This window comes from Ictalurus furcatus, chromosome 9 (genome assembly GCF_023375685.1).
Source record: "Ictalurus furcatus strain D&B chromosome 9, Billie_1.0, whole genome shotgun sequence".
NCBI lineage: Eukaryota > Metazoa > Chordata > Actinopteri > Siluriformes > Ictaluridae > Ictalurus > Ictalurus furcatus.
The window spans coordinates 21296626-21315119 of NC_071263.1; the positions used below are offsets into that span (position 1 = coordinate 21296626).

The window sequence follows — 18494 nt, forward strand, 5'->3', positions numbered from 1 at the left end:
GAGCCTGATATAACTCTGAATAGCGTTACAGATATTTTGAACAATTCAAAATATTAGTATTAGGGATTAGAGGGCAACTATGAAGCCAGCTGCGTCATTATGCCGCCATTCCTTTTGCACCAAAGAAAGAAATCAGATAATCTGCAAAAGCATCCTTGTTCTGTACATAATTGATGGTGCCACCCCTTAAAGTGCATTCTTTGCCATCCCAGTTATAAAATCCTGGAAATGCTGCACCTTATGTGCCTTTGTCTCACATGATAATAAAATAAGAGTGATGTAATTTTGTAGACTGTGAGGGAGGTGCTGGAGCGTATGGGTAATTAGTGTATTTGCAGGGAGCAGCTGGGGAGAGCAGGAGAGGAGGAGAGGTGATGGTGGCTCAGAGGGGCTCAGGGGGATCGGGTTACACAAAATGGAACCTAGTTTGTAAGGGTATTACATCACTTTCCATGATCCACTCTGTCATCAGTGCCTCAGTTTAACACACAGCAAATCAACCATAGCCACTCTATCTCCAAGGAGGCATACACAAAATTTAAAGCATTACTTCAAGAGAAATTGTTAGACCTTCTGAAATGTTTTCATTTTAGTGACCATTTAAAAATATAATGAAATATTACTGTTTGGTAAATGTGTGTGTGTAATATTATGTGTGAAACCTCACACAAGTTAAATATCACACACATAAACATTTGTCTGCTTATTTGCAATCTTATATTCCCTGAAGCATCTGTATGTTTTGGCTTTTTGCAATGTTGGATTGAATTCTCTCTTTGCCTTGAAATATATGAGGCAATAGCCAGTATGTTCTTTATAAATTATTCATTCATTTATTCATCTTCTCTTGGTCAGGGTCGCCGGCATTCATTCACACACCCATTCACACATACACCCGTTTAGCATAACCAAACACAACAACGTAATCAAAGAAAACACCTCTGATTAATGCTTTAATTCATTTTTATTCATTCACAAAACAGAAAACCATATTTGTCTGTATAATTAATCAGGGAATTAAGATCACACCGTCAGACTGTTCAGTATATTTGGCCTGTCAAAGGGTGTCTAGGCACTCTTAAACTTTACATTATATGAGACATAGTAGCCATTGTTGAACATGTAGAGTTTCTGATCTCTAGGGTTATAGTCCAAGTTGACATAGAAATCCTGGAACTTTTCATACTGAATGCTAACATAGCTATCCTGTCTCGTGCGTGTGTTGTAAGTGTAAAAGATCTCTTCTGTTTGGGCATCTATAGATCGTGTAGCGTAAAGAACACCGCATATCATGAAGGCATTCGTGACAGATTGTTTGAAAATGCTGGTTTCCCAAACTTCTGTCAGCGCAAATGCTGCCTCATCTATTTTTCCCAGCACCAGTTTACCCTTCGCTTCCTCTGTAGCATACGTCACCCACAATCCATTCTCATCTGCTGCAAAGTCTAAGTTCTGATTGCCGGAATATTGGTAGGAGAATCTGTTACTGGCCTTTGGCACCACCCTGTATGTTGCAGTCTGACTGGTCATGTTGTATTTCCCCATGCTGAAAGGGTCTTTGAACTGATAATACAGGGTGTTACTACGCACAATGTAGTTATTACCGAGACCTCTCCAGTCACGGCTGGTATAAAGCTCGTGAGTTTTCATTGGCTGTCTCATGATCAATTTGTAGTAGTCTGAATAAACATGAATTCTACTCAGCAGTGTACTAGAGAAAGCAGAGTACCAGTATATATTTTCAGAACCAGGCACAGGGCTAGAGTCTTTGCCCCATCCTCCATATAAGTAGCTTCCACTCAGATCTGCATTCAGCTGGCTAACTACAGGCTTGCTGATTTTCAGAATACCTCCATGCTTGCAGGAACCTGACAAGAGAAATCAATTCAGTGATGTGAATTTACAATGAATAAAAGCAAATCTTGATAGTCTTTTATTTTTAGTATGACTGCCTAACATTCAATAGGTTAATTATGTGGTAAGTACAAGCAAAACCTAGTGCATTCTTTGCATGTTGGATATTAAAAGATATGAAAAAAAATTTTAAAAAGATTTTCATAGTGTTAGCTGGTTTACTGGGTAAATATTCCGTTCTTACAAGTAATACTTGGTGCATACTTAACAATGTGGGAACATAAGTATGTAGAAACTAATGTGAATAAATGGCATTTATTTATCCATACTTGATGCTACAACTTTCAGATAAATGTTTGAATAATTGTATATGATTTTAAGGCAATATTACATTTATGACCTCTACCTACTTTTTAGTCCGAGATGCATGCATTCACAGAAGCTGTTTGGTAGTACCTTTGTTATTTCTAAGAATTAAGCACTTAACTATACCCACTTTAATATTGATTACCATATACTATGCGCCAGGTTTTAATTAAGTAGCGATTCATGTTAAAGAGATACTGTGACAACAAAATCTAACATCTATAATGACACTAATGTAGCATCACATCTTAGACATTTTAGTGTGAACAATACAAGAACATTACCGACTGCTGCATTGGAGAAGTTATCTTGTTCGTCTCTGCATTTCTCCAGCTTCTTCTGAAGTTTGATAAACTCGAGGCGGATCACTTCTAAGTTGCTCTTGTCATAGCTTTCCAGCTGGTCTACAGTCAGGCTCATGTTGAGGATCTTTAAGAAATATGTATAAGATAGTCAAAACTGTCTGCATTCAGCACTAATCCAGGTAATATAAGATTTCCTGTGGATATAAACATGTAGTCAATCATAAACAGTAAGGTAAACGGATGTGTCACTGAGATTCGAATGTATTAACACTTACCTCATTGTAAAGGCTGTCAAAGACTGGTGAGGAGGAGTTAAGGGATGTTTTCAGGTGTGTGACCAGTGATTCGAACTCACGCAGCTCGACCCTCAGGAGGTCAAACTCAAGTTTGATGTACTTGTCAGGCCCACTTCCCAATATATCCACACGAGTGGTCAAGTTACCGAGCTCCGAGAGAAGAATAACCAGCTCGGCTTTTATATAAATCACCTAAGAAGAGGGAAAGAACATTTAGCAGGATAATCACTCTTTTCACCATCATGTTACAAAATCAAGGGATGGATCAGCATGTAGAATGAACTGTACCTTGTTAATATGGACCTCCACTTCAGCAGTCAGCTTATTAGAAGTTATCTGCACAATATCCACACGGTCTGCTGGGAATGTAGTGTCAGGAAGGAATACTTTGCAGATACATTGCCCGAACTCTCCCACAGTGCCTGTTACATTTCCAGAGCCCCACTCCTCCACCGGCTACAAAGAGAAGGAGGGGGATAAGACGACAGAATCTATTTGTTTGATTCTTGATAAAAGGATTGGATCGAAAGAAAATGCCTACCCGCCAACCATATGTTGAGCCAGCCAAAGAGAGGAGCAGAAGAATGTGATGCATCATGTCTTAGGCTTTCTTTGTTGAGTGACTACGGCCTGTCCAAATCATTGGCTTTTAAAGATGAGGTATCCAGTAGACACCCTGAACATCTTTTCTCATTCCCACGGTTATTGCTATTTGATTTTGAAATGACTTTTGAAGACAACTTATGTACACACTCATGTTTGTTTTAGATATTATGAACTAAGGAGGCAATTTGCAAATTATGATTTAGTGGTGTGAAAAGGAAGTTGCTAAATTACATGGAGGTGATGTGAGAAAATATATTGCATGTAGCACCTGATAAAACAACCAAATCTGAGTAATTACCACAGTGTAAGCAGAGTTTTCAGTTACCACTAGTTAGGGTGGTCTTAATTTTACTATGCTTTTGGGAAACTGGGGCTTGACACATACTGCGTGAGAACATTTTCAACATAACCACTCCTGTTCCTGTGTTAATACAGCACATAAAGTACCTTCTCTGACGCAATCTTGGCAAATACTGTACATATGCTTCCTCTCTGATTAAGCTGCTATATAATTCAGGCAATATAATTCAGTACAAAAATACAGGCATCTTCACTTCATTGCTTGATAAATTCTAAGATGCAATAGGCCTATAACAGGTGCATTTCATTGTCTTTCTCAGCTAACTGTCTATTATAGGCCGATTAAGTTGTCTAGAACAATGATGATCGTTGTTGGAAATATCAGATCCGGGCATTTAACTTGGCTTCTGAATATAATTGGTGCACTTAATAATATATTTTATGCCAGTTAATTTTCTTTTTCTTTTTTTAAGAAAACAGTGAGGATACAAGATAGGTGCTTAAAGGAAATATAAAATAAAAATAATTTGTTATATTTAAATGTATAGATTAAACCTCAGATTACACCTCTATAAAGCATGGGTTGTGTTCATTTCTTTATGAGATCTCCTATTAATCTTTATGACATTTTTACATATGGCAAGAGAAATGTCATTCATTCATTCATTCATTATTCAGGACACTAGCCCTATGAGCTTATTCGTTTCCACTAGGCATGTATGTAGTAGTACAAGTATGTAGTAGAACATGAAACATACAAAAACTAAATAAAGAAAGACAACTGAAGTCTAAATTTAAGTAAAATTATATATTTGAACATATATATTGTAATACATGGAAAAGAAATGGACAGTTGTAACTGCTGTATACCTTATAAATAAAACTAATACAAGTTATAGTTATTCACTGAGATCTGATCCAATATAAATGGTGAATCAAATGAATGTCAATTTATGACTAACTGTCTGTGATAAGCCTATACAACCTTATCATACTATAAAATTGTGTTCTAGGCAGGAAAGCTTTAATACTGATCTACAGGGTTTTTTTCAGTTACTATGAAGAGGTGTAACAGGCTGCTTACCAAGATCCAGAGAAAATATCTCATTTATAGAAGAACAGAAGAACATAAAAAATATTAAAAACTAATCAGCAGAATTTTCTGCCACTATACTAATAGCACAAAAATCTTTACCCTGTATGACTAGTGTTTCACAAATACATTATTAAGATCAGACAAGCTAGCTAGTTAGGACTCTTTTTTTTATTGCCTCTGGTTCAATTTAATTCATTATAAAGCTACCCGATTTTGAACATTTTGTCACAACTTAATTCCATTGTGTTCAATCCACCTAAAACTGAAGTTTACTTAATTCATTTTGTTAAAACTACATAACTTTATGTTTACATAACTAACTGGGCAGTCGATCTATAGTTCCCACAAATTGAACTAAACCACAGTCAATTAATTAAAAAAAAAGTTAAGTTGGACCAACTTAAGAAAATTTAGTTTGACAAATGTAATAAAGTTAATTAAAAATGCTAGCATAAATTAATTTGACCTAAACCAACCTTTTAATGAACTAAATTAAATTGTGTGTAAAACCTTTCTTCAGTTAAATTAAGTAAGAGTAATGAATTCACTTTTTGATAGCACTTTTAACAACAGACATTGTTACAAGGCAGCTTTACAGAAATATATAAATTTAGGATATAAATGTATAATTAAATGTGTGAATGTATCCCTAATGATACATTTAAATATATTTACATGTGGCTTGCGATGGTGGCAAGGAAAAACTCCCTGAAATGATATGAGGAAGAAACCTTGAGAGGAACCAGCCTCAAAAGGGAACCCTGGTATGACACCGGATAATGCAATTATAAATAATTCCCTTCTATAACTGTGTACTACAGGGTCAAAAAGTGCAATTGTGTAAACAGGAAAATCATTTCTACGATGGGTTAATTTTTAAATGCATAGCATTGATAGCATAGCACTGAAGCCGACAGTGAATCACACAGAAAATAAAATACTTTCATTGATAAAGTGCAATTGAGAAACTGTACATATTACTCATAATAATTTCATAGAGATCTTCATTTTTTGAGATTTTACCCCTAACAAAGACTTAGACTTTCAGAAGTATGTGAATGTTGGAGTAATATGCATGCATTATAGACTACGGCACTGGAATTAAGCCACAAGGTAAATATGCAAAGATGGGACTCAACTAATATTTTTTTATTTTTTATGTATGATTTTTTCTTTCTATTTTCAAATGATCTCAAAACCCATAAGGGATACATTTTCATGCGGTTTATGCTTATATTAAATATATGTTCTAATAGTATCATTCTGCATTTCTGCATTCTTTATTTTCAATAGATAAAATAATCGTAGAATATGTAACCATGTATTTATAAATTAATTTCATAGAGTAAAAATATGAAAATGGTGCAGGGTAATGAGATTCTCATCACCTGAGAATCATTTTGAGAATAATTTTTACTTTTAACATGTTTGTTAACACACAAATGTATTGACCTCAATGCAGCATTGGCCTTTAGATCACATTGTATCATGAAAAAAATCCAAGAATTTATTAATGAATGGTATTGTGCATTGTGGACTAAAGAGTATAATGACAACATTCATTCAAGAATACTGCTCATAAGATTTTATTAATAGACTGAAATGCAATGCAGGACATTTTAGTGTTGCGCCAAAAAAAAAAGGCAAATATATTTTCAGCTGTATACAAATCAAAGCATTTTTCAAATCAGGAGCTGTGCCTTTTTCTTATTCTGACTGAACCAAACATGATAGCTGACATAATATCCATCATTGTACATGTAAAGTTTCTGGTCGATGGGGTTATAATCAAGGTAAACATACATTTCCTGGAACTTTTCAAAAGGAATGCTAAGATAGCTCTCCTGCCTTGTGTGTGTGTTATAAGTGTAAAAGATCTCCTCTGTCTTAGTATCTACAGATCTGGTAGCATAAAGGACTCCACAAACCATGAAGGTGTTGCCTATCGATGGTTTGTAGATATTCATCTCATAAACTTCCTTTAAAGCAAATGCTGCCTCATCTATCTTACCCAGCATCAGTTTGCCATTCGATTCTTCTGTAGCATACGTCACCCACAATCCATTCTCATCAGCTGCGAAGTCTAGGTTTTGGCTTGATGAATAAAAGTAGGAGAATCTAGTACTGGCCTTTGGCACCACCCTATACTCTGCAGTCTGACTGGTCATGTTGTATTTACCCATGCTGAAAGGTTGTCTGAACTGATAGTACATAGTGTTACCACGCACGATGTAGTTATTACCTAGACCTCTCCAGTCACGACTGGTATAAAGCTCATGGGTTTTCATTGGCTGCCTCATGATTAACCTGTAATAGTCTGCATAAACATTAACTTGGCTAACCAGAGTACTAGAAGAACCTGAGTACCAGTACATATTTTTATAGCCAGGCAATGGGTTTGAATCTTTGCCCCATCCACCATATCTGTGACCTGCATTCAGATGTGCATTCAGGTGGCTAATCATGGGTTTACTGAGTCTCGATATGAAACCATGGTCACAAGAACCTAGAGAGAAAAAGTCAAAAATATAAGCCATTTACAGTGTGTTTCTACAAAGATAACAATTATGTCCATGTGCTGAGCAGGCTTACCGATGTTGGGATTAAAGATCTCATTGTAGCGACTTTCGCATTCTTCCAGTTTCTGCTGAAGCTTGATGTATTCTCTGCGTGTCAACAGTACCAGGTTCTTGTCATAGGTAGTCTCCAGTTGAGTCAGGATAACAATCATGGCAGTGAGCTGCATGATAAACATTAGGGTAGCAATTATATATATATATATATATATATATATATATATATATATATATATATATATGTGTGTGTGTGTGTGTGTGTGTGTGGTGGCCTAGGAAATACCTTAACATAGTAAAATGTTGACATTTTCTACTAGTTCTGAAAACTACATGCTTTCCTGAACTGAAATGTCTTTCTCTTTTGCATATATCTCAACCTCAAAAGTGAAAAGGAAGAAAACGGCATTTAATTGCATTTATCCAACAATTTAATCAAAGTGTGACATTCACTGTGCGAGGGAAATCTCACATACTGTAGCAAGCAAGATTTTATTCAGACTCACTGTTTTTACCACCACGTTTGGATTTTTACCACTGGCTCCTTACCCAACCGGATCTTTGCAGAAATGCGATGCGCAATTAAAACTTTCAAATAAAACCATTTCCATGTAATTTTTTCTTAAAGTTGAGGTGTTAAAATATGTCATAAACAGAAAAAAATAACTATTTTATTTGCCACAATTCAGCTACATCTTACAAATTATATGTGCCATACCAGCACACATACAGTATGTAACGCATGATAATACATCCCGTGTGTTTTACCTCTTTGCGAATGCTGACAAGCACTGTAGAAGAAATCTCAATGGATGCCTGAAGCTCCACAATAAGAGCTTCTATCTGCTTGATCTGAATCTTCACCTCCTGTATCTGGACCTCGGTGTAAGAGTCAGGGTCATTCTCCATGATCCCAGTCAACACTGTGAGGTTCATAATCTTCTCCACATAAATCGTGAGTCTGATCTCAAACATCTCAATCTGCAAAGAATCAAATATTCAAATATAAGAAAGAACCTGCACATGCTGCTTTTTTCTGATTCAGGGTTCTCTTTTATGAGATTCTTCTTATACCTTGCTGATTTCCAGCTCTAACTTGTGACTGATCTGCACTGAGGACTTCTCCAGAAGCTCTAGCTCTCCCATGGGGAATATGGCATCAGGTAGCAAGGCCTCACAGGTGCATGACTGGCTTGGACTCACAGTCTCATTATTCTCAGGCCAGTGATCCAGAGACTTTGTTCAAAAGAAAAAGACAATTACCTTGTAAAATTCCAGGCCACTTTGAAATAACATAAAGAAGAGAAGCAACTAATTAAGTAATTATTATGTTATTAAGCAATGACTTACCCCAAAGGCAAGAGTGGCCCTAAGGAAGAGGAGACAGAAGAGTATGCTGATCATTCTGAATCAGGTAGAGTGCGTCTAGCTCAGAAGTCAAAGCTCTGTGGCTTTTTAAAGATGATTATCATAACACTAATAAATCCTCAGCTGGAGTCTTCTCACAGTCACTTCCCAACAGCTGTAAATCTGCTTGCATCTTGTTCATTGCCGATGTAATAAAGTACATGTTCTGTAAACATCACACTTATCATATGTTTGTGACTAAAGGATACAGGTGTATTTGCATTATACATTTTCCCAAGCTTGCCATAATCTGACATGATCACACACCCGGAGTGGGGGAATTGTCATTTTCATCAGTCATCAGTGAAACACAGTACCAGAACAAAATGACACCTTTGGGGCTATTTATCTTTATGCAAGCAAAAATGCAAAGAGCAACCAAGATATTAAGTATAAGCTACAAACTATAAGTTAAGCTCATTTTTTTAGCGTTGCTCAGAAATTTGTTCTTTCTTTCTTTCTTTCTTTCTTTGCTTGGAAAGTTAAAAAAAAAAAAAGATTTTATTGAAACTTCATACTACATTAGAGAATGGTTACACTCAAGTAATTATTGTTTGTGAAAAATGAGGGGTGGAACTATATGTAAAAGTTATAATATGAAAATCATACACGGTTTTATCTACAGTATATCACAGTTTAAGCTGAAAAACTCTCAACAAAGGATTTCAAATGTATTTCTTCTATATGTATTTATTCTCTACTTTATACTCTACATCTTACTTATCACAAAGAAGCATTTCTCAAAGACTTGTTGAATGGCTAAAGGTTCTAACTATATAAGTTGGGTTGTACACGAATCCATCTCTGAAAGGGAAACCTTCTGTTGTAGAATTCACATAACCGTTAGAGAGACCAACTAAAGAACCCTTTTATGATTTTCATCTCTACAGTTCATCTGCTACTTTCTTTCATTCCTTTATCTTCAGTTACTGCTCCATTCTGGTCAGGGTCAGGGTGGATCCTATCCCAAGAACATCAGGTGTGAGGCGGGAATGCACGCTGGATGGGGTTATTCAGACCTACCTGCAATTTAGTCTAATCCACCTAGTAGCATACTTTTGGTAGGTGGAACTGAACCAAAAGCATGGGGAAGAAACCCATGTGGAGAACATGCCAAGCTCCACACAGACAGTAATACTCAGGACCAAACTTGGGACCCTGGAGCTGTGAGGTGGCAGCACTACCCACAGCACCACCACTCTGCCCCAAGTCTGCTACTGTGTCATAAAAATAAATTCGCATACTAAGTGAAGTTTATTTAATGTCATAATTTATACTTGTACAGTATAATGGTAATTGTTATAATTATATTCATATAACATTGCACATTTTGTGTCAATCATTATTACATATCTGGATTATGAAATACAGCTCTACACGCTAGATTCATTAAAATCACTCTGTATTGGTCTATTCACAGTACTTTGTCCTTTGCACGTAATAGTCATATTACATTCTGTCCTTTGAATGTCTTCTCATCTTTTTTTTTTACTTTTCTTTTTCTTCCCACTGGAAACTTTTACATTGGGTTGTGCAGTGTTTAATGCAGGTCTTGATCTGGTCAGGTTGTTGTCAGTGGGACTAAGTTTGCTGGTTGTTTCACTTGGATTGCTGATAGAGTTCATGCCCTGGGCTGATGCAGGTTTGGTTAGAGAAGGCAGAGAGCTGCGATTGTCCATTAGGTTAGGCTGGGAGAAAGAGCGCATGGCTGGGGAACTCAGGGGCCTGTGGGATGCAACATTCCCTATCATAGGAAGTCGGACATCGCTGCTCATGTTGGTGATGGAATAACGGCTGCTGTTGGAAATGACAATGTGGTGCCAGGAACTAAGGGGGGTGGCTGAGAAGCGCTGAGGGCCGCTGGAGTCTTCTTTAATTTCTCCTGGTGACATGACTATGGAGGTACGTGGAGTTACGGCCTCAACAGCCGACTGAAATGTCTTGAGGATGCGCTCGCTCTTCTGCTTCTCCTTCTTCTGACGGGACTCTACTTTACGCAGCTGTCGCCGGTGGTCCCGCATCATCTGCTTTCTTGTGTCAGCCAAGCCTCTATAGGATGCCAACAAGGAGAGTTAATTAAGGAGGGGACATTCCTTTTCCTGCATTATTATACCACACTATTAAAATGAGGATAAGATAACAAAAAAAATCCCCAATTTTTTGGTAGATTTTAAATTGCAATATTACTAACTAAGACCTTCTAGGCAAATACTAGAGCAAACATAATCAGAAACACATGAAGCCCGAAAAGTAATGGCTTTGATTTGTATTATAAAACTGATTGTCTTAAAGAAATGATTGAACCTATAGTCTACTATGCCTGTTCCTTCCCGGTCTAGTCTTTGGATGAGCTGCTCGAGCTGAAAGCGATCCAGCGGGATGCTAGATTGCTGTAAAAGAAAGTAACACCATATAACTTTTAAAAGAAAAAATAAACAAACAACAACAACAACAACAACAACAACAACAAACACTGATAATGTTAAGTTAAATAAGAAATAAAGGGAAATTTGCAAATGGCCATTCAGAATAGTCTAAAGATTCCAATACTTTATGCTTATATACTTTATACAAAAATGTTATATACTTCATATTTTATATACAGTGGCAAGAAAAAGTATGTGAACCCTTTGGCATTACCTGCATTTATGTATAAATTTGTTTTAAAATCTGGTTTGATCTTCATCTAAGTTACAATAATCAACAAATACAATCTGTTTTAACTAACACAAATTATTGTATTGTTCTTGTATATATTGAATATATCATTCAAATATTCACAGTAAAGGTTGGAAAAAGTATGTGAAACTCTAGGCTAATGACTTCAACAAAAGCTAATTAGAGTTGGAATTTGGCAAACCTGGCATCCAATAAATAAGATGAGATTTGAGGTGTGGGTTAGAGCTACTTTGACTTATAAAAAGCATTCAAACATTTTGAGTTTGCTATTCACAAGAAGCATCTGCAGTAAACCATGCCTCACAAAAAAAGAGCTCTCAGAAGACCTACAATCAGGAACTGTCGCGTTGCATAAAGCTGGAAAGGGTTAAAGAGTTATCTCAAAGAGCTTCGATATTCATCTGTCCACTGTTAGACAAACTGTCTATTAATTGAGACAATTTAGTACTCTAGCTACTCTCCCTGGAATGTAAATAGGTTAAAAAAAAAACCTTAAAAAAAAAAAAAAAGAGTGACAGCTAATTCTTCAAGAAATCATTAAACATCTGTGTTCATGAGTCCAGTATAAAGAAAACATTACAAATAAAGTGACACCATGAAGAAAGCCACTGCTTTCCAAAAAAAAACAACAACCCAAAAACACATTTCTGCATGGCTGAAGTTTGCCAAAGACCTACTTGCCACTCTGTAATGCTACTGGAAAAATATTTTGTTGAATGATGAAACTAAAGTTGAGTTGTTTGGGAAGAACACGCAGCACTACGTATGGCATAAAAAGTACATACCAACCTCATACCAACATGAAAACATCATCCCAACAGTTAAGTATGGTGGAGGGACCGTCATGATTTGGGGATGTTTTGCTGATTCAGCAATGAATTCCCAAGTTTTCAAGATATCCTACAGGAAAATATCAGGGTGGCTGTGTGGCAGCTAAAGTTCAGTAGAACTTGAGTGATGCAGCAGGACAATGAGCCTAAACATCAAAGTAAATCCACTACAGAAAGACTTTAAAAAAAGGAAAATCTGCCTTTTGGAGAGGACCAGTCAGAGCCCAGACCTTAACCCCATAGAGATGCTGTGGAATGACCTCAAGAGAGCTGTTCACTCCAGACATCCTAAGAATATGGCTGGGTTGAAGCAGTTCTATAAGGAAGAGTGGTCCAAAATTCCTTCTGAACATTTTGCAGGTCTACAGTAGCTACCAGAAATGCATGGTTGAGGTAATTGCCACCAAAGGAGGACTTTGATGAAGACGAGATCACATTTTATGACCAATGAATGCAGAAAACCAACTAATTCCAAAGGATTCACATACTTTCTCTTGCCACTGTACTTATTTTATGAACACTAAACTGAATTTGTACAGCCTGAAGGGCTTTGTTTTTTAAATGGATTTTTAGATGGATTAATGGATGGATGGACGGATGGATGGATAAAAATCACTGCATCTTGAGCAACAGTGAGTATGATGCAGAAGACCGAGACACAGCAAATGCATCAGCAAATTTTAATGATGAGGATATTTTCTCATGCCTGCACAGCCTTTCTGAATTCTGAGACAGGAACGTGCATCGTCCCATCTTTATCAATGTGGCGGAAGAAATCCCACAGCCGAAGTTTGCGCTGATCAAGATAATCCTGTAACATAACACACAGCAAATGACATGGTTAGAAATTGAACACAGCTACTATGATGTAAATTTGATATTACCAGTAAACATTACATTTCTAGTAGATTTGACTATAATGTTTATCGTTTTCATAACTTCACCATTGTGTTCTAAGTAAACACTCCTTGTGTACCTGAATGACCTTCATAGGGTCACGCCTCTTTGGAGGCTTTTTGGTAATAAATCCTCCAACACCACCATAGTACACCTCTAAAGCAGGGTGTTCTTGACATGTCAACTCCAGCAGCTGTATAAAGATTTCATTCACCAGCACATTCTAGCACACAAACAGTGCCATAAAGAGGTGGTTTAGTGCAATTTTTTATGAGTACAGCAAACAGGACAAATGCATATTTAAAGTAATAACCTTTTACAATGCTAAAGTTTAAATAAATGAGAAATATAATATCTGTCACTGTACCGTATCATAAATGAGACTCACACATATGTTGATCTCCTCAAGGGCTGTTTTCAGAGAGTTCTTTATGACGCTGATCAAGGCCAAAGCACCTTCAACTGTCAGAGCATTATAAGCCAGCTGCAAGAAGGCACAGCATTTATTCATTTCTGTGAACACACCGCATATGTCAAGCCATTAAAAAGAACAAATACATTGGCATCTATGATTCAGGCCAATTTCAAGATAACATAATAGAATATGCTCATAATAACTGAATATAGTCCACAATGTCTAAGATAATCAAACACAGAAATACTTTCTGTTCCAAGAACAAAATACAGTACAAAGAAGTGGATGCTCATTTGGTAAACATCTGCATTTATCGATGTACAAATCAGCATAAAACATCTCTGCTTACTTTAACTTTTCTCTAATTTTACATTTATTTCATTTGACATTTTATGTGCAATTGTGGTAGTTATTTAATTTGTAATACATATTGAATTAATTTTAATGTTTTGTACCTGAAATACACATTCTTGTGATTAGTTTTATTTTAATTACTTATTTATTTTATGGTTACTTTATTAATAGATTATATTATTTTAGAATGATATATTTTTATATTTCCAATTATACTTTTATTTTGTTTTTCTACTGTGTTTTTATTCCTGTTTTCTTTGTAACAAACTTTGAGCTGCATTTTAATTTATGAAAGGGCCTATATAAAATATGATGATGATGATGATGATGATGATGATGAAAACTAAGCTGTTTCACACCCACCTTCAGTGTTCTGAGTGTGTCATTGGCCTCAAGGCCTCTGCAGAGCATTCCTACTCCTTCATCACTGATGCGGTTGTTACTGAGGTCCAGGTACACTAAAGTGTTGTTGAATTTCAGAGCTTCACCCAAAGCTAGAGCTCCTTCATTGCCAAAGCCATTCCAGGAGATGTCTAAGTGTTTCAGAGTCACGTTGACCTGATGGACAGGAGAGAATGAAAATTCAGGCTTTAAAAATTTTTTTTTTTTTTTTTTTACTTATACCCCTTTTATGTTTTTTTTTCGTAGAGCATGAAAACATCTCAAGCAGCCAATGTGTCTTAGAGTAGTAAGTCTAGAAGACTGAGAGCGAAGACTTCTGAGGCTACTGACGAAGCTCTTTAGATAAAAACCCAGAGTATTTAACCACTGTAACATGATCTTAATAATACATTATATTATGTTATTTCATTATAAAAATGATTCCATTATATATTATATAGTATAGTTTCTTTTTCCAAATTACATGTATTGTTATATAGTTTCTCATACTTTAAGTCCAGCGCAGAAAGCCACAGCACCCTTCATTCGTAGGTAATTCCAACTCAGATTAAGGATCTCCACGCCCTCGTTATTAGCTGTATCAGTATAAAAAATGATTGTTTTAATTACATATAAAATATGCTAAATATACACCTCACACTTTTCCCAAATAGTATCTACCTAGCATTTGGCCGAGGTATTCACCCGCTCTTCCGCAGAACTTATTGTGACTCAGGTCTAACTCTTTTACTCTGTAGTTGGTCTAAAAAGAGAGTTCAAAATTAGAGCTTTTGAAAATCACACGTATAATGTTTTTGCTTACCTGTATATCAGCAGATGATGTTTTAACGTACTGTAAAGGCTTCTGCAAACCATTTGGCATCATCCTCTGAGAATTCATTTCCTAGAAAGAAAAGAGAAGAAATATCTGTTTCTGGGATGGGCTCATATTTTTTCTCAAATTTTCTTGGATGTATTAAAATTGTTAATTCTTAAATGCATAACAGGGCGATACCACGCTTAATATGTACAAATATGTATCTAAAGTAAAGGCGAAAGACATTTTAAAGGCATATAATGTGTCTTTCACAACAAATTACAGTATATTTGAGATGTTATTAAAATCTACAGCACTTAGAAAACAACATTCTTGCCCAATACAGCCCACTATAATTACACTATAACATAAAATATAATCATTAAAATATTTTTTAAAAACTTCTTTTTGCATAAATGTGTGAATCCATTCAAAATCTCTTGCTTGAAAAATCCTTTTCCATAAGTGATCCATTATGGGTTCGTTTAGTGTCTCACTACTTTCACACAACTGTGTCACCCGGACACCTTCACACATATGAAATATAATTGTGGATAATTCCACAAGTCACGTGCTCATGTTCATGTTCATGCTTATGTTCATGTTGCAACAGGCTAAAAGTTGAGAAGAAGAAAAGTAAGTTCTCTGATTCTTTTGCTTTATTTTCGATAATATTATGATATTGATTGAGGGCTCACTCTGAAAGTACAACACTGTTACTCAAAGTATAGACTGCAAGTAAATTATTAATGTTTAACATTCACAAAACAATTTGCACTATAGTGAAGGAAATTTTTTTTTTTGCACATTGTATAGTCTCTAAATACACTTTACAACTCTGTATATCTGCTTTCTACATATTCTATTCTATTGTATTCTATTTATTATTATTCCCTACAGTTTATTATATTTTGTTATGTCTGCTGTATTTTATTATTTTTACTACATTCTATTTTAATCATGTGTGTATATCTGTAGTTGTTGTTGGTCTCTTCGTTGTTGCACTGCGGGACGAGTAACTAAGAAAAAAACACTTCACTACATTACATCACATGTATGTAATATGTATGTGACAAATAAAGTTACATGACTTACTTGAGTTTTAAGTAAATCATTAGCATGTTCTTAATGTCCTCACACCATTAGCATGCTCAAACCCCGTTACCCATTTACTCAAAGCAGCAATTATCAGCAAAGAAACCTTGTACAAATAAATAAATAAATAAATTTGTCACCTGACATGGGTTTACATATTTTTAATGCATGTTTTTCTTAAATTTAATATTGAAAAATTATTACTGTTATTTGTTAAAATTTGGGCACACCAAATGCACACCAATCATGGAATTACTGAATAACAGTTTTAGAGAGTACCAGAAAGTCGGATTGATTTGATGGACACGTTATCCAGCAGCATCTTTGTGATATGTTCAGCTCCCGCGGATTGAAGGTGATTGTCAGAGAGATTCTACAGGACGGAGTGAGGATCAATAGACCTGCAGACTCTGCTGGCCTCTAGTGCACAAGTACAAATCTTGCACTCATTTAGTATTAGGACACATTATGTGTCATATTATTTCACCTTAATTATTATGAATATTAATAATAACAACAATAAATATTTAAGTATTACTGTATGCACCTGAATTATTATGAATATTAATAAAAACAATATTAAAATATAGAAGTATTATAAACATCTTAAGGAATATGCTTCTTAGAAATAACAGTAATACTGTAACCATGACAAAGTTACCAAATTTTGAATAGTGTAATTGGCCTTCAGCATCTGCACAAGATATCTTGCTCCCTCAGCCAGCAGGAAATTGTCAGCCAGTTCTAGTGTTGCAGTGTGTGTGTCGGTCTGTGCAGAATACAGAGATAACTTTAGTAAATATGAATGTGTTAAGCGCACTAGCATTCCATCATTTTCATTTAGAAGGCTCATGCACGCAGAATATGAGATTGCCTTAGTGCTTAACACTCATTAACCCTGGAGTCAAGTAATCATCTTCTTTACCACAAGAGCAATGGCCAGAGCCTTTCCCCCTAAAGGACCGAGGCCGTGTTGGTTCAGGTTGATGGTGGCACAGCCGAGGTTTCTCAGAAAGTAGCTGACGGGAATGACACCCACCAGTTTACACGCCTGCAGGTACACCTCAGCCGTGGACATGTCTTTCGCAATGCTCTTTTGCTCTATCATAAAGTGACAGGTGTCTCATCAGCCCATGAATATGTTTCGATTTTTTTTTTAAATAAATGGAATAGTTAAGCTCACTTACCTTCAGCTTCAGTGTCTGTATCCCACTCATCCTCCTCTTCAGCCTCATAAGTGCTGGCTCTCTCGGTCAGGCTAAGACAATCCAGTGACAAGATGGACTCCTCCATATTGCAATCCTCCAACAACTGGATTTGGCTCAAATTTGCTAAATACTCAAATACTAATTCCTCCTAAACTTGATATGTGTTTTCTCACAGCACAGTACTCCATCTGATGATGTGTTTACTAGGTTTACTTAAGGATAAGTTCAGACCCTGTCTTAGCAACAGGAATACATGTGATACCCGTGCTGCTTGTGGAATACCTTTCAGTGCTAGGCCTATTAGCCCATGCAGTCATGAAATATTCATCGTCTAAGCACGATGCAATCAATCAGGAGATATATAGAGATGCAGTATCTCACAACAAATTCAATCCACGAGTCTGTATTAAATCCAACTATAAAATGTTTTCATTTTATAGTATATAAACTATAAAATTAAACAATATAATCAAATTAGCAAACTATATCTAAACTATAAAATCAAATTCACAAATTCTATTCAGATACAGATCTCCAGTTAACGGCAGCCGTGTAGTCAGAAACTTTCACTGATTAACACAAATTGAGTGATTAACACATGCTGCACATAATAAAATGTTGATGATGTATAATATTTGACTGTGCACATGAAATAAAGTGGTGCATCGATGCTACAGCTGATACACTCGAAACATCACCACACACATCGATGTCAGTGTCATTGTGATGCTGAGAATGATCCACCATTATATAATACCTGAGGGGTGTTGAAATTGGACCAAATTGCTTTTGCATGTTAGATTTTTCTGACATACTGGTCAATGAATTATAGCTAAAAGGTAGGTGTTGAAAAGGCAATAAATTTTTTTTTTTTTTTTTTTTAAAGTTCTTAAAAAGCAACTGGTATTAAAATATAAAAATACAAGTGGCAAGGCAATGAAATGAGACAAGAGTATAATGAGGGTAGATTTAACCCTAAGAAATTAGGGTTCTCATTTCTGGGCGGAGAACTGTC

The 18494-nt window shown here is 35.9% G+C and overlaps 3 protein-coding genes across 3 annotated transcripts; all 3 read right to left on the reverse strand.

Moving 5' to 3' along the window:
* Positions 1 to 312: 312 nt before the first annotated feature.
* On the reverse strand, positions 313 to 3664 carry olfm4.2 (olfactomedin 4, tandem duplicate 2). The gene is made up of 5 exons (XM_053633097.1): positions 3363 to 3664; positions 3110 to 3277; positions 2801 to 3013; positions 2505 to 2649; positions 313 to 1868 (listed from the first exon to the last, which is right to left on the reverse strand). Exons 1-5 carry the CDS (start codon positions 3417 to 3419, stop codon positions 1069 to 1071), a joined length of 1383 nt encoding a protein of 460 aa, XP_053489072.1. The 5' UTR covers positions 3420 to 3664; the 3' UTR covers positions 313 to 1068.
* Positions 3665 to 6312: 2648 nt separating this feature from the next.
* On the reverse strand, positions 6313 to 9228 carry olfm4.1 (olfactomedin 4, tandem duplicate 1). The gene is made up of 5 exons (XM_053633122.1): positions 8747 to 9228; positions 8471 to 8632; positions 8165 to 8377; positions 7416 to 7563; positions 6313 to 7329 (listed from the first exon to the last, which is right to left on the reverse strand). The coding sequence occupies exons 1-5, from the start codon at positions 8798 to 8800 to the stop codon at positions 6506 to 6508; spliced, it is 1401 nt and encodes a 466-aa protein (XP_053489097.1). The 5' UTR covers positions 8801 to 9228; the 3' UTR covers positions 6313 to 6505.
* A 528-nt stretch (positions 9229 to 9756) lies between these two features.
* Positions 9757 to 17564, reverse strand: LOC128612583 (leucine-rich repeat-containing protein 74A). The gene is made up of 13 exons (XM_053632884.1): positions 17459 to 17564; positions 17197 to 17372; positions 16933 to 17040; positions 16551 to 16644; positions 15214 to 15263; positions 15041 to 15122; positions 14870 to 14955; positions 14342 to 14536; positions 13598 to 13693; positions 13289 to 13432; positions 13019 to 13123; positions 11108 to 11193; positions 9757 to 10852 (listed from the first exon to the last, which is right to left on the reverse strand). The coding sequence occupies exons 1-13, from the start codon at positions 17562 to 17564 to the stop codon at positions 10279 to 10281; spliced, it is 1902 nt and encodes a 633-aa protein (XP_053488859.1). The 3' UTR covers positions 9757 to 10278.
* Positions 17565 to 18494: the final 930 nt, after the last annotated feature.